This window comes from Lepisosteus platostomus, chromosome 4 (genome assembly GCF_059453375.1).
Source record: "Lepisosteus platostomus isolate fLepPlt1 chromosome 4, fLepPlt1.hap1, whole genome shotgun sequence".
Taxonomy (NCBI): domain Eukaryota; kingdom Metazoa; phylum Chordata; class Actinopteri; order Semionotiformes; family Lepisosteidae; genus Lepisosteus; species Lepisosteus platostomus.
Genome location: NC_142614.1, coordinates 60,742,949 through 60,758,224, shown reverse-complemented (window position 1 = coordinate 60,758,224; position 15,276 = coordinate 60,742,949). Strand labels below are relative to the sequence as shown.

The 15,276-nt window shown below is 35.6% G+C and overlaps 1 protein-coding gene across 2 annotated transcripts in view; it reads right to left on the bottom strand.

Annotated features, from left to right (window-relative positions):
• The window catches only part of pcsk5b (proprotein convertase subtilisin/kexin type 5b), a 145,347-nt gene extending 130,903 nt beyond the window's left edge, over positions 1-14,444 (bottom strand). Inside the window, exons 1-2 of one of the 2 annotated variants that reach the window (XM_088630139.1) lie at positions 13,912-14,444; positions 8,145-8,249 (exon numbers count right to left, since the gene is read on the bottom strand). In XM_088630139.1, coding sequence (XP_088486265.1) covers positions 8,145-8,249; positions 13,912-14,091 — 285 coding nt within the window. In that variant the 5' untranslated portion in view covers positions 14,092-14,444. The remainder of the gene's footprint in view (positions 1-8,144; positions 8,250-13,911) is intronic. The other variant, XM_088630140.1, reaches the window with a different exon arrangement.
• Positions 14,445-15,276: the final 832 nt, after the last annotated feature.

Below are 15,276 nucleotides of genomic sequence, written 5' to 3'. Positions count from 1 at the left end.
ACAATCCATTCATTTCAAGCGTAACACATATCAACTTAAATTGCCCACTTGGGGGATGAATAAAGTCATTTGAATTAACTCGAAACATTACTGCAAAACATTACAGTTTAAAGTATTACTTCCATGAGCCCTTCTCATCACAGTAATAGCAAGTTGTCTCCTATTGATGACACAGGTGAACTGGGTCCACTGGACTCACATTAGGCAAAAATGCTTGCCATGGCAGGATCTCAAAATTGTTGTTTTGTTTTTCTTAAATTTGTACGAAACTTTTTAGAATATGAAACAGTAATCAAATACAAAAAAAGGAAACTGTTGTGTTAAAGAAGTTTCCTTTCCAGAGCATCACACTTCTGCTGCCCCATCAGTTGCTGTGAACAACAACAGTCAATGTTGTGCTCGTCCATATACCGTCTCCCATTAAGTATGATAAGGGAAAACAGCATTCATCAACAGATTAAACAATCCACTACTCTCTCTGCTGTCACCTGAGGTGCTATCAGGCTCTGAGAATATAGCTACTGTATTTAATCTCTCAGCTAACAAACTTACCTCTGAACAGACTCCAAGTAAGCAGATCACTCTCATGCAGATAAGTGAGCTATAACCATTCTGCACTATGCAGATAGTTGAGACTGATGTGGTGGACCAAGGCTAGTGTGGTAGACCTCTGCCTTGTGGAACGCTTTATATCCTTCACAGTACTGCTTTCCTGGTTTCTCATGACAAGTCTGGTATTTGTTGAAAGAAACTGTACTAAAGAGTAAATCAAGATTCATGGACATGAAAATCCTAAATGTATCATCATTATAAAAGTCAACATTTTCGTCAGCACATCTTAAGGAAGTGAAATATGCTCCATATGTGTTATAAATAACTCTGTTACAGACATTTTAAAAAAACAAACAGGAGAGTTCAATTTAACAGAACGTTACCTACTGTATTTAAAAAATGCCTAGCTTTAGGCTGCACCACTGACATATTTTTCAGAGAGTCACCCTCTCTAAACTCCTTCAAATCCAGACTCAAAACCCTCTTCTTCAGAAAAGCCTTTACTTAACTGGTTCCATTCTTCACCCCTCTGCTCTTCTTAGTATCACCATCCACGGTCTCCCCTATATATTGTAATTGTGTCTTATCTTGTGTATTCTCCTTTATTTATTGTTATACTCTTCTTATTTATTGTTATTGTCATCCTGTAAAGCGCTTTGAGAAGCCACCTTTAAAGGCGCTATATAAAATAGTTTATTATTATTATTATATAAAAATAAAGATTCTATCTTTTGAATACAGAAAACATCACGGCAATCAGTTCATGACAACATTTAAGTAAAAATGGAAAACCAAACCTAAAAAAATAAGGTGAAGACCGATGGGGTTTTTTTTGTTAGATTTAAGAGTTACATAAACTCTGTCCTCCTTATACAAAATACCTGAAGCACCATTAACAGCATGGCCATTTGGCCAAGTTATTATTTCTTTTTATAAAATATTTATATTTATATATTTGAAGGTACAATACTGAGTGATATATTTATTACAAAAAACAGCAAATATGTTATTCACATTTCATGCATTTTAACTTTTAATCAGAATCAATAAAAACAGGATGGAAAACAAAATCCTTCACAAAATGTATCCATTTAAGTTACATTTCACAATTTACTAAAAATAAACATTTTGATTGGATCGTTTATTCTGCTTACAATTATACTTAACAATATTAAAATGTGTATTTCTTCTATGTAACTCCTACGTGGTAATCAGAACCTGATTTTTTTTTACTTTATGTTTGAAAAGAAAATGTTAACTTCAGGAGTTCAGAGTTCAGGAGAAATTTAGAAATTAAGCTATTGAAGCTAATAAAATAATACTTTCAAAAGGTACAAGAAAGTTTTGAAGATATAAACCCTGCTCTCAATACATTTGCACACAGAAAGTGTGTGCAGTGACAAAGAGGACCAGCAGATCTCTGAGAGAGGAACCGGAAGTGGTCATTTCTGACAATTTTGAATATTAAAGGTAAGCCCACGTAGCTTGTTTGGTAGTTAAAAATTAATTGATTCAAGGATCTTGGCCAGCTGTTTCTTCAAAGAAGCCAGGGTATCATAATTGAAAACACGGCTGTGACTTTTTCCACAGTCCCACAAGCCTTCGTGTAAATATGTGCCTCCTGTTCTTGGCGTCCAAATGCACTGCCACACAGCTTTCACTTGGGTGTTCTGGTGCATGATTTACTGCTGGTTTGGAAGACGTCTGCTGGGTTGACTTTGTCAATACTTGAATCAGGTGTCTGTGTGGCATGGTGGCACAGCGTTTAGCTTTGCTGGCTTGCACCACTGGGATCCTGCCTGGAGCCTGTAAGCTCTCCCCATGTTTGTGTGGGTTTCCACTGGATGCTCCTGTTTTCTGCCATTGTCCAGAACCATACAGGTACGTTAATTGGGTTCTGGGAAAACTGGGCTTGGGGTGAGTGTGTGTTTCTGTATGTGCTGTGAAATGGCTTGCCAGGGTTGACTCTGGCTTCCTGGCGACACTGAATTGGACAAAGCAGTTAGAAAATGGATGGATCAGGTCCCTTCATAACCTCCTCTATTCAAGACTGAAAAGGTTGAGTCAATACAGTATATTGGTTTAAGCATGGTAAAGTATCTGGTTGATCTTGTCTGGACTGATAACACAGCAGCAATAACTTTTCTGTAACATAACGACCTAAATTGAAAACAATATTTTAAATAATGATTTACAATTTTAGCATAACATACCCTGATGTGAATTTATGCTTTTAACTACATACCTTAAGACTTTATTTACATTTTTATCACTTCTCCACATTTCCTAGAAGAATATGAAAAGGCCTGGCATTTGTTGACAATTTATAAGTAGCCTCTTCAAGTGCAATGTTTTTCATTTTGTATTTAATATGTTTTTGTTACTTACATACAATCTTCTGCACTGGTCTACATTAATGCCAGATGTTTGGCCAGACTTTAATTTTATCTTTTTGAAATTAGTATGCTGATTCTGTAGTGTTTGCTAACCCTCCTATTTTGGAATCCATCCGCAACTTTCAGCATTTTACTAAATATACCAGAATCTAGATTACTGATTAAGAAGAGCAGTACTGCTCAGTAGTACTGATCAGATCTCTATGATACTCCAGTAATTACATCACTGCAGTCTGAGCATTTACCATTTATCTGTGCTCTATGATAACTGGTTAATGTTTGAAAAAAACATGAATTTCTTAAAGATTCTCAGCTTGGTCACTCACTTGCTGTGAGGAGTCAAAATGCTGTTGCTGTTTTGGTGAGGGGAATAAGAGACTGCCATTTCACAACATTTCAAGTAAAACACCTGTTCAATTCTAGCTGCCAGTCTGCAAAAGGGTATGAGAGATTTATGGTTGATTTAGCATTTCTTGTTAAACCCACTCTTTATTCTGTTTGCTCACATGTAGAGAGGTTTTTTTATTTGTCATTTAATATTATTTTGATATTTCCTTTCACAATCAAAAGCGCTTAATATATGCATGCTTGAGTGAACCAGAGCAGTGGAGCAGTGTGTCACAATAGCTATAAATTGAGAATGAATTCTTCATGCAAAAAAAAAGTTTTTGAGAGACTGGACTACACTCCATTTATATGTTAAATTATACACAGGGTTTGCTTCATGCGTCAAAGATATTAGCCATGTAGGAAACCATGTAAACCATGATTTGGGGTAAAACCAAAGCAAATCATCAAGTAGGTAAATGCAGTTAAACACAACGTGCTCTTGTTTTGTCACAGGACTGCACAAGAAATGCAGGATGATGTAAATGAGGAGGAAAGGGCTCAGCTGTCCTGTCCAGGCATGTGTAGTGTATATAATGCCAGGTAACAGTGGTTCATGTGTATCAAATCCTAGCAAGCAGTCAGCTTCTCTGTGACAGTGCCAGCTCATTTGAAGGTTTCTGACACAGCCCATATATTCCAGCAGTATTGCCGACAGGGACAGAAATACTTGACTGATAGCAGCTCCATGCATGCATGTATATTATTCCAGTACGGATATAACCTTAGTCTGGCAGTATAAAACAGTCTGAATTTAACAGAGAATTGTGTAAGTATAACTAGTGTGCAAGTGTAACAACACAACGCATCCTAACAACAACAAGGACAGTTCACATTTTTAAACTATGTACTATAGTATACTATATAAGGAACTACATACTAAATTAACCTTGCTGGAGAGGTTTCAACATGGCTAATCATTACTATGGCTTTTTTACATTAAATGGTAAGGAATGTTCTATTTTCCAACCACCAATGGGTTTTCCTGAGAGCGTGGTCTGCAGACTTTCCAGAAAACATGCAAGCCAAGACAAACCACAAAATGGCAAGCACTCAGCAGACTTACCACAACACTAGTATGCATTTATTTGCCCTTTACGAACAGACCTTTTAACAAGGACACGAAAAAATGCCTTTTAGCTATTACTACCTATTACCACCATCAGATTTGTGTGCTAAAAAGAAGAAAAATCTAGAGTATGAGGGTATGACTAATGTTTTCACCACTATTCAATTCACTCCCAAAATACATTAATAGAATTCCTTTAAAACACATGATTCAGTCAAATTAATAAAAGCAAGTATTCCTGGTCATATCTTGAAGAGTTAAAAGATAAAGCAGAACACAGTACTCATTATATTATACATTAATGTCTATATTAATGAATTCTACCTTTGAAATAATACGATATTACAAAGACCACACCACGAAATTACAAACCTGAATGTGAAGTATTTAGTTGACTAATACCATTAAGTCTAATCATATTTTATCAAAAAGGACCAATTAAAAAAAATCAGACAACTCCATTATTTACTTTTCCATCATGGATATACATTGATCGTTACCCAAGGCAAAAGCATAACAGAAAACTTTTTTATGATTAAAAGAAAAATTAAAATATCATCGTGTTATACTGAGTGGCAACATCTACCTAGGAGGGACCTATAGTTGAACACAACCAGGCTATTTCACTTGGAAAGAACAATTACATTAACATCTATTTGCAGCAGTAACTAAAGATTTAGGATTATTAAATAGTTATTTACAAAATGTTTAGCCATAAATAAGTAATCAGTACAGAAACAATAACAAAGGTTTTGATAACTGCAAAAAGCGCTGAACAGGTCAAGTAAAAAAAGAACTTCTATTCTACAAACACACAGAATCACCATGAATCTAATATGGAGGAACAAAAGAAAGTGCATAACAAATCCTTTGTTCCAGTGTAAAAATTATGTATCATCTACATAAGGCATGTTTCCTACTTCTAACAAACATCTGTTTTTGTTTCACTATAAAAAAAAACTGCTGCCGAAACCTCAGCATGGTATTCCTGTAAGGTTACAGAACATGTCTGCCACACTGCTGTATGATTTCCTGGGTGTGTCACAAAAATATGAGTCATCGCAATTCTGATTTACTTAGCTATCAGGTAATTAGGGATAGCAGGGGGAAAAGGATGTGGTAAATGAGCACAGGACTGTATGTATAACACTTAAAGGTTTCACTTATGGGCAGAGTAATCATATACAATACATTTAAGGGTGACTTGGGAACAAAGAATAAAAGGAAATAAAACCGGTTGACAGACTGATTTATAGATACGGGTATGTAATGTGTAAGTGAATAATATCACACCATCAATACAGCTTCAAAACTTAATTGACTAAGTGTTAATATCTGTGATTGTATACTGCTGCCAGGTGTTGTGTGATTATGCTGACATTCATTAGGGTAAGAATTTGTTCTTTCTCCATTATTTTTCTTTACTTCCCTTTGTAAAAAAACATGAAAGGCTAACCTTTTGGTACAGCTGGCACCAACTTCTCTACACAGTAGTATGCATTCAGCACCCTACAACCTCTGCAGCATAGGCTATACAGACTATTGACTCTCACAGCCATACACCAAAATACCTTTTTTTTCCGTCAAGGAGATCATAAGATTATTTTAACTTTCATCAAAACAGGCAAAGGTATGATTCCCATTGCTAAGCAAAGTCTGATCAAATAAAATATACTATGCATTTAAAATTGTATAGGAAAATACAATCCATATTGAAACAGTGTTCTGTAGTAACACACAGCAAGGTCATTTTCCAGCTGCAATAGTGCATAATGGTAGACTGAGACTTGTACTCAAGTCTCACGCATTGGGGGTGAAGCTCATGGTCTTACGACTTGGTCTGAAAATCTCACAGTTTTGCATCAAATCTAGGTTGTAATGAAGTAATGAAGGTAAGACTTACAAACTGTTGTAGAGACTTGCAATTCTATTAAGTAACCAATGTGTTATATTGCATGTGAATAAAAGAAACTATCAATACAAATAATATGCAATCACAATTTCCGATGTAAAATCTCATGTTCTAGGGTTTGGGACCCTCGAGAGCTATGTTATTAATGGATCACAGCTGAATCGTTGGGTCACATAAATACCATGTCCCTTCATTGCTTCTTAATTTTCAAAGTGAAAAAGGCACTTCTTGCTTCAATGAGTGAACAATAATAAGCAGCACCCCAAGAGCAAAAAGAACACAATCATGGCTTGATGCATACAGAAAACAGCAAATAACACATTTCAAACACAGAGCTCTTTCTCAGCATGGGTAGCCTACATCTTTGATGAATCCAAGTTCTAGTTAAATTTGAACTCAACAACATCTTTTTTAATACTAATAATTAATAATTGCTTACACTTATATAGCACTTTTTCTGGACACTCCACTCAAAGCGCTTTACAGGTAATGGGGACTCCCCTCCACCACCACCAATGTGCAGCATCCACCTGGATGATGCGACGGCAGCCATAGTGCGCCAGAACGCACACCACACATCAGTTATCAGTGGGGATGAGAATAGAGTAATGAAGACAATTCATTGATGGGGATTATTAGGAGACCATGATTGGAAGGGCCAATGGGAAATTTGGCCAGGACGCCGGGGTTACACCCCTACTCTTTTCGAGAAACGCCCTGGGATTTTTAATGACCACAGAGAGTCAGAGAGTTTTAGGATACTATTATTATATTCAAGATAGCTTATTACTTTGCAAGCTAGTACAGTAATTTTTGAATAGATAATGAGGACTACTGGTATAAATGGAAATGGAAACCTCATCAATTAGATGAAAGTGTATATTGTGGCATTAATCAAGCAATTCTGTCGCAGGGACATTAAAATGGTTGGTCTCCTTACCAATTCAACAACTGTGTCAGCTTTAGTTTGACTATTGATGGTGTTGGAATCAGTCCAAGTACTCAAGGGAGAAATCTTGGTTTAATCTTTGATCTGTGCCTTGCATTTGAAGCTCATATTCGCAATGTTGTGGAGATGTTTTTCTGTTACTTGTTACTAGATACTCATATCCAGTCATCTCTCCCAATCTTATACAAAGAACCTAAAAGGATTTATTATTGTCATGCAGTGCTTGCTAGTGTATCTAGTTTTTTAACAACTTGCCATATGTGTAAAACTCAGAACTAACACTAAAAAACGTTCTCGTCTCTCTCCTGTGTAAGCAGTGTTGCGCTGACTCCCTGTGGATTTCAGAATAAAATTCAAGAGCTTGAATGGTTTGGTTCCTGACCACATCCGCCAACTCTTATCTCCCTATGCACCTGTAAGTCGTTTGGCTCTCAACTCACAGGGAGGCCATGCTTTCTGCTCGGTTGCTCCGAAGCTGTGGAATGATCCTGCAGCCCATATGAGACCTTGTAAGTGAGGCAACACTTTCAAATCCCTTCTCAAAACTTTCTTTAGTAGTCTAACTTATTGTACTAAAACGTGTTTTATGCAATTCTAAAGTTTGGGCTTTTGTTTGTATTGAAAAGTGCCTTGAGATGATGCACCATCATCCATGCTTGATAAAATAAAGATCGTAATTATGATGAACCAGCCTCTGCATGTTTACTGTGGTGTGTTGTCCCCTACCTTATAAAAAAGCTTTAACTAGGACACAAAAGGAACAGGCATCAATAGCTCTCATTAAGTATGGATCCATGCATCAGACAGTTTAGTATTACAAATTAAAAATGTAGATCCTTCTCAATAACATGACATGGGATGCAAGCTGGATGTTCTTACCTTCGGTTCCATCGAAATAAAGTTATGCCTTCCTCTGCTTGAGAGTGTTGACCTTTTTATTGTTCGGCTATGGTAAAAGTGGTAATAGTCCTTTAAATCGCCAATCTGCAAAGAATGAAAGAGGTACATTTTTTGTGTGTTTCAAAGCAGGAGACTTGCATAATATCATCTCTCTCGGCGCACATAATTAATTCATTTTCCGCGGAAACCTGGGATTGCAAATGTTACTTTAAACCCCTGATCAATTTTCAAGCACAAGAAACATGAGAAGTCACATCATTGTCCAATTAACTGAAACATATGGCTGAACTGTCACGCTTTTATACCAACACCTATTACAAGACAATAACAAGACTAAAACTAACTTAAACTGTGGCCTTTACTGTACTTTGTGACTTTAATCTGTCAAGTTATGACATCGCCTTTTATTATATCAGGTCTTCTGGGTGCTGATAAGTCACTTCATTCCAGAGTAAATAAGTGTTACAACAGGGAAGTGCATTTAAAAATAGGAACAAGGGGCATTTTTTCCCCACAGAGGGTTGTGGGAGTTTAGAACAAGTTATCTAGCAATACTGCAGAAGCTGATACCTTTGCTTTAGTCAAAACATGGCTGGCTAAGATCTTCAAATCATTCAGCTACTAAAATCCAAATAAGCTAAATGGCCTTTTCTCTATTGTAATCATTCTTATATTCTTATAAGGTTTTCATTTTTGTGCTGTAATTGAAGTCTATTCAAATTGCATATGACGCATCCTAACATTTAGTGCTTTTAATTAGCACACAAACAGACATTTTTAAAGTATACTTAATTATACAATAATTTTGATAAATGAAGCCACCACAACTGTAATTTTGAAGAAGAACATACTATATAAACAGAAGTGTGGATTCATAAACAAGGAAACCTTATAGTCTAAAACTGCAGTGAGTCAGACAAACCAAACCTAACAGGCTACTTTTATTACCACAGCGATAAGTAACTGACAAGGGGTCACAAACATTAAAATGCAGGCCACCAAAAGCATATATTTTGAAGTACAGCATTCATAAGCCTAGCCCTAACAACAAGCAGGTTCTTAAGTCTTAACTAGCTGTCAGCAGAGATAAGGAGCTGATAAATTTAATGTAATTATGGTCAGGTGTGCCACCTGTAAAACAGTTAAAACACAACTGCAACCATTTATGGAATTAAGGTCAAAGTAACAAAGACTACAACTGAGCACTAAAGAAGCACACCTATTTTACATTTTTTATATTCCCTGTTAAAATATGTGCAGCTGTAGATCTTCTCTGTTAATAATAAATAATTACATTAAATGAGCTGTTGGTATTTTTGTATTACCAAGTATTATTAATACTATACTAAGCTGTTATATATAACAATAAATGGTATATAGTAATAAAATTATTATTATTATTATTATTATTATTATTATTATTATTGACCACAACAATTGTTTGAGGACTGTGCTAATTAACTCTGAAGCTCAAAGTGAAGTCTACCCTTTTGCACCGCAGCAAAAGATTCCCAAATGAAGTAGTCCACAGATTAAAGTGGTCTATTGAAGTATATCTGTTTTACTTTATTACCACAGTTTAATCAGCGATGGTTGATACATTGAATCTGCACTTACAAATAGGATCAAGGGAATCCTCAGACAGAGAGGCTCTGCTTTTTATCTAATAAGCCCAAGGGTTTTATTCTACAGCAACTCCTTTCTATGCAACATATTGATTGCTTTTTAATTCCATATTCAAGATGGGGTTTATTCCAATAAATAATTTATCAGAGGCATAGGAAATTATGTCTTTTTTTTCTGCTATTGGAGTACTCAGTGGCTGAAAGATTTCTAAACATTTCCAGTGCTTTTTCCAGGGTGATAACAGTTAGACATTCCAGCTTAATTTTCCCACTGTGAGCTATTTGATTTGTAGTCATCCTGTTAACAGTAAATAGCACTTGGCAGGGGTCAAAGGAGAAGACTTAAGCTATCACCTTGCTGGAAACTTTTTTTTTTCCCCCAGCAAGCTGACACATGCTGTAAATGAAGGAATCCTCTTCCTAAAGTGTCAAAGTACAACTAGAAAAGACATCCAGATTTCAGTCAAATGTCAGAGCTCAACAAGTTATACTGATTCGTTCAGGCACAATAGTTCTTCATCTGAAAATCCGGAGTTATTGTAAGATGTCATAAAACCTGTAATAAATCTTTTTAAATGGCCTAAAAGACTTAGGGATCATTATGGATTAAAACAATTTGTGAGATCTTAAAAGTAGTGAGCTTTTTGGTGTTGTACAGGATCAGACCTAATATATTCACTACTCAACATTTTAATTCTTATAAAACACAGAACTTTTAAGAAGTTAATTCAAATTAAAATATACTGATGCCTTTTATCTATGGATTGTTAACCCCAGCAAATATTTAGTTTTCAGTTGTTTTTACGTTTAATAGTATACTGTACATATGCTCTCTTCTGTAGTTACCGTAGTTATCTTACTGAACTCAAAAAGTTGCTATTACACTTAATGAAGCTCAAAATTTAATGGCACCATATCTCACTTTATTTTAAACAATCATATTATTGTGAGAGTATTGACTACTTAAGAGAACATATGCACAAGGAATCAGGACTGAAAGCAAGGGTTTCTATATAAGAAAATTAGTTAAATAAAACACTCTTCCAAGTTATCTAATACATACATGAATATAAACATACACCTAAGATTAAACGATGCACCACAAATGAGAAAACAGAAATTCTCATTTATTACTATAGCAATTACTATACATGATCACGTTGGGCACAGTGTATCACACATCTGATACAATACCAACTCAGATTTCAGGTTAAAATCGATATCATCCCCATGTCACCAATTTAGGCCTGTTTATGTGAGCTATAATCAATATACCCTAACCACTGCATTCTCATCTAAAGCATATCCTTTCTGACAATATTACCCTGTTGCTTTCTAAGCAAATCATTCAACTTTAATCCTTCTTGGTGAGAACAGACCTTTATTGTCACTTTTCCAAACCCCAGTCAATGAAAGTGACTTTCAACTAGCATTCCACAGTACAAGAAAGCAATACAGCAGAACTTCAGGCTATGCCTTGACCTTCTTAGCAACATTCTCTAGTAGTCAAAATAAAAATGGTTTACGCTGCTCATCACTCAGTTAACATGATTTTATCAAGCAGATCATTCTCATGGACTAATAGTAAATGCACTTTGTCTCAGTCAATGTGTGCCCTCTTTGAACTTGCATCAGAGCCTCATAATAGTTACCTGAAGTATATATATATATTGCACAGACTCTTTACCGATTTAAACTGACAGCTTTAGGAATGGATATTCTACTATTAAACCAGCTAACCATTGTTACATTCTTGCACATACAGCAAACGCTTTGAATACAATTGGCAATTGATAAGATGAATGTGAATTCTGTGCAAGAGGACGGTGTGACTGTGCTCCTTTTCAACCAGGAATCATAAATTCAACCAGGCTCACAAGCAGCATCAGTCTTCTTCTCTTCATAGCAGTCTGTCATGCTCATATCCTTGAAAAATTGTAGTATCAAGTATAATCTATATGCATGGCTGTACACAGCAATATGTTTTCAACAGGTAACTAAAAATAAAAGTAGGATATAATTTTCCCCAATAACTCAACTGTTTACCACATTTGTTCCAAATCAGGTCTGCCAATATTTCCACTGAGACAAAACCCTGTCCCAGCATGGTTTGCCTAGAAGGCTGTCTGTTCTAAATCAAATGACCATGTGTGGGATGGGGATGCTTTCTAAAGACATGTGGCAACCTCCTAAAACCATTTCAGAGTTGGTGGAAGACCCAGGGGCAGAGTGAAGAAGAACCTTGAAAGACTTTATCAACACTTCCACTGAGGATATGCCTTTTTCTTTCAGGCTTGCTCTGCAGCTCCATGGAGGGATTTTCACACATATTGCAGGCTTCAAAGTAGAAGCCTTGTCGTATGTAATGCTAGAGGGTTTCACTTGTTCATGCACTGCTGAGGCACATAACGCCATTAATTTTTCAGCGGTGTTGACTAGTGGCCTTACTCAGATGAAATAAGAATTCTATACAATAGACAGGTATATTCAGAGACAGCTACAGAGCAACAACAACAGGGAACAGTTTTGTGAGACCTCTTATTGAAATGTTTGCTGAACGTTTGCATAAAAATGACGACTGCAAGTAGTCAAATAAAAGTAAATAGACTATGACTGCAATACAGTACTGTACTCTGTATTTTTCAACTGATCAAGTTAAGGTAGACTGACTGGGGAAACATTTATCAGGGGAAAAAAGCTAATTTACAGCCTTTACAAGTATTCTCTCGGGTGCTGTTACCTTGGGCGTTGAGAGCTTGACCCACTAATCTATTAATTCCTATTCTTGTTACTGTATATTTATGTACTTCTGGTCATCAAGTTGCATTCTACACAAGTTCCTGTTAAAGTGTCCCACCAAGCTCTTTGGACTATGTCGCTAATGACAATTCAGTACCAGAAAAGAGCAGCAATCTTACAGACTGCTGATGTCACCCACACAAGATTTGTTGCTTTGCATAAATCAAAGGACACAACATATCTTGGCAATACTATTCTTACAACAACATGCATCTAGAAAGAACTATGGTGTTATTTATAACCTATTTAGTTATGTGAAGTATCTGTACATTTATGATTTGATCTGTTTATATCTTAAAACAGTCATATTTTATCTTATCTCATTCTCCACAAAGATCAAAGATCGTTTTTGTTTTCTTTCCCGCTAACATCTTATTCAAAGACGTGAAAAGGAATCAGAAATTCATTTGATGAAAGCCATGGTAACCCCTTGGTTCAAATACCTTATGGCTGTTGACCACAATACAAAATGCATATAAATCATTTGAAATCTAAATTTCACAAGTTAAATATATTTATATAGATTTTAAGATTTCTTTCACACGTTCAAACATAAAGAAAATGTATGTATTTTAACACATAGTGATAATCTGATTTTAAAATAACATTTTATGGGCATATACAGTAAACGGTGTAGATTTGCATTTTGTAAACTTATTTTCCTCGTCTTCTCGTCTTATGAAGATGTCGATTTTTAAACAATTTAATGTGCTTTACTTTGTGAGTGTGTAGGGCTAAAATATTTCAAGTTGTGAATATCCTCCGCCTCCCAAAATAAATCGTTTAGATCTCAGCAGTATAAATATGAAAGTGAACACCTGTTGTCGCGGACACCTTGGTTTTTCACAATGTTGGATTTTCCACAATTCAAATGCTATCCACAATCTCGCATAGTGTTAGAGGTTAAAGACGTTCAGCATGGCTTTTTTTTACTGTTAATTAATAGTACGACTCTGGTAGCAAATAATGGCAAACAAAATCAATTAATTTCCCAATAATTAAAACGTCAATATTAAATATACTGATTACATTCCACGGCAAGAAGACAACGTCTTTAATTTTATTCGATTTCATTGGGAAAATGCTACGCAGGCTTCTCAAGATAGAGGACTTGCAATAAAAGTAGTAAATCGCTTTAAAAACAAAATTCAACACATTGAAATTACATGAACACAATTTCGCAATCCCCAGAGTCCATAAATCCAGCCCACACAAAGTTGATTTAAGCTACAAAATAGCACTACATTAATAGTTACATCCAATCTACATGACACCACCACAGTTCATTAACAAAGAACTTTATGAACACTGAACAAACTTACCTGCCCCATGTTTTTATAACCATATTTCCCTGCTATTCTGTCTGCATCTTCAGGACCTCCGGTTATTCGCACTGCCCAATGGTTTGTGTAAATCCGAGCCTTGCACACAGGCAATATCAACCCAAACCAAAGCGCCACAGCGCACACAAACCCTTTGCTCAAATCAATGTTCCAAACCATCTTCTGCAGACAATTCGGTCTTCCTTGATCAGACCTTTTTTTTCACCTCCAGTTAGGCAAACGAGCAAACTTCTTTGCACCGCAGAGTAATAATCTCATAGACCTCTTTTCCCCATGCAAGATCGGAGAACTGGTAAATAATTAAATGTATGTCATTACATATATTGATATTTATAAATGTGGTCTTTGAAGTTCTTCTCCGTCTCTGCCTTGTTTCTTCTTGGAAGAGAGTGTGTAAATGTTTGCAGATCTCTGGTTACAGTTAACTCTAGGTCTGGGACCCTGATCTCCGGTTTCTCTCTTGAAAGTGATGAAATGGCTACAGCGCCTCCTCCCAAATTACTACCAACACTCAAGAGAGTAAATGCTCTCTTCGCTCACAGCACAGTCCCTTACTCGGCGCTCCTCAGGGTCTTAAAGTGACACATATTTATACACTTGTGTTTTTATTTGTTTCCATCGAACATTTCAACGAGTCTGAATTTGTCAACGCTGAAACTTGAACTTCCAATATTTTTAAATCTTTTGACTTTCAAGTTAAACTCATGAAAATTTCAGTTTTTTTTTTAAATGGACGTATTAAGTAGAGAAATGTAATGTTACTGGCGCGAAGTTCATTTTAACGACGTTTTTTTTATTTTAAGTATCTTTCATTAAACTCCTCCAACTTCTCCTTTCAATATACTGTTCTAAAATGAATGTTTATGCATATTTATATTCACTTAATTTAGAAACATGTTCGCCTTCTTCCCTACCTATTTTAATTACAAAATTAGCGCTTAGTTTTAAATTGTACTTTACTTTGTAAAACCAACATAGAACTACTGAAATTCATGTATACAAATAACACCTAGCCATATATTTATTTCAAAGAGCTTACCAATATTTTATAGTGTTTGTTTGCTTTGTAAAAGGAATACTGCTCTTTAAGTTCCTTACAGTCAAAATGTTTAAATCCAAGGTTTCTCGAAATAAACTTTGAGCCTTTGTGAGTTTTTTCACATTTCAGGGAAAGAACCAAAACAATGAACGAAAAAGGACTTCAATCTTGTCTCTGTCCACGATATGAATGAAAATTTTATCTATGCTTTGTTTTTAAATGTCAATAATTATAAGTATTGGCAATAATTATGATATGAATACGAACAGATTTTGCTGTCTTGTTTTTTATGAGTCTGTAACGCA